The 1,204-nt window shown below is 39.5% G+C and overlaps 1 protein-coding gene across 1 annotated transcript in view; it reads right to left on the reverse strand.

Moving 5' to 3' along the window:
- The window catches only part of LOC101863162, a gene marked incomplete at both ends in the record, with an annotated part of 15,160 nt that extends 14,676 nt beyond the window's left edge, over positions 1 to 484 (reverse strand). Inside the window, 1 exon segment of the mRNA XM_005113385.2 lies at positions 300 to 484. Coding sequence (XP_005113442.2) covers positions 300 to 484 — 185 coding nt within the window.
- Between the last annotated feature and the right edge of the window lie 720 nt (positions 485 to 1,204).

Consider the following 1,204-nt stretch of genomic DNA (forward strand, 5'->3'; position numbering starts at 1 on the left):
ACAACATTGATGCATTCTGTTATTATCATTATGATGATTATTGTGAATGTTATTATGATTGTGATTATGATTGTTATGATTATGATTATGATTATTATTTTATCAGTATTATTATTGTTATTATCATTATTATTATTATTATTATTATTAATATCATTATATTATTATTATTATCATTATTATTATTATTATTATTAATATTTGTTATTACATGTAATAAACTCCCATTTCCATTTTTTTTTACATTACCAAGATTCCTTTCTTCTTTAACTCAATGAAAGAGAAAGAAAAAGACCCACCTTTGCCTGTCGTTGGATTGACATCTCTCTTAGCGCTGGAGCCACCTTTGGTCTGAACTGTTCCGATCGGGACTTCACCAGTCACGTTCTTCCCATTGACGGTACAAACAGGCTCTTTGCAACAGTTAGAGCCTTGAGGCAAGATCAGCTTACAGTACGACGGTAGCTCAGCATAAACTGGGCAGCTGGGGGAAAGAAAAACAAAACAATATAGGATTAACGAAGGTGGTCTCTCTCTCTTGCCCTTTTTAACTCCCAGTGGAGCAAAGCCCATGAAGCCTGTCCTGAGCATCCTTTTCTAGCTGTTTCCATGATGTCCCCGCTTTTTCAGTTTCCGCTTGTACCGCTCACCTCCATGTCATCTTTGGTCTTCCGTTCTTACGTTTTCCAACAAAGCTGGTAATGTAGCTGAAACGGCTGAGGTAAGAGTTCTGTTTCGGTAAATAAGTTGCACTGAAGTTAACTCTAGTCACCTAAGAGACCATACTGGCAGTTGACTGGGTCATGAAAGAAGCCACCAGAGGCAAGCGTAATGGAATACAGTGGATCACTTGGCAGCAGCTGGAAGACTTGGACTTCGCCACTGACCTTGCACTGCTCTCTCACACACATGCTCAGATGCAAGAAAAGACCAAAGAACTCAACAGCCTATCAAGGAGTGTTGGCCTACGTATACACCCGGGCAAGTCGAAAGTAGTGAAGCTAGGAAAAGTTTCAAGCCCTGCTGTGACAGTGGAAGACACTCCCCTGGAAGAAGTGGACTCCTTTACCTACTTTGGAAGTGTCATCGATGGTAAAGGTGGAACTGAGGCAGATGTTAAAGCAAGTTTTATTATAGGGGAGTAAGACATAACACTATGATACTGTGAGTAAGACATAACACTATGATACTGTGAGTAAGAAAT

The sequence above is a fragment of the Aplysia californica genome, unplaced genomic scaffold (assembly GCF_000002075.1).
Source record: "Aplysia californica isolate F4 #8 unplaced genomic scaffold, AplCal3.0 scaffold02124, whole genome shotgun sequence".
In the NCBI taxonomy this organism is placed as follows: domain Eukaryota; kingdom Metazoa; phylum Mollusca; class Gastropoda; order Aplysiida; family Aplysiidae; genus Aplysia; species Aplysia californica.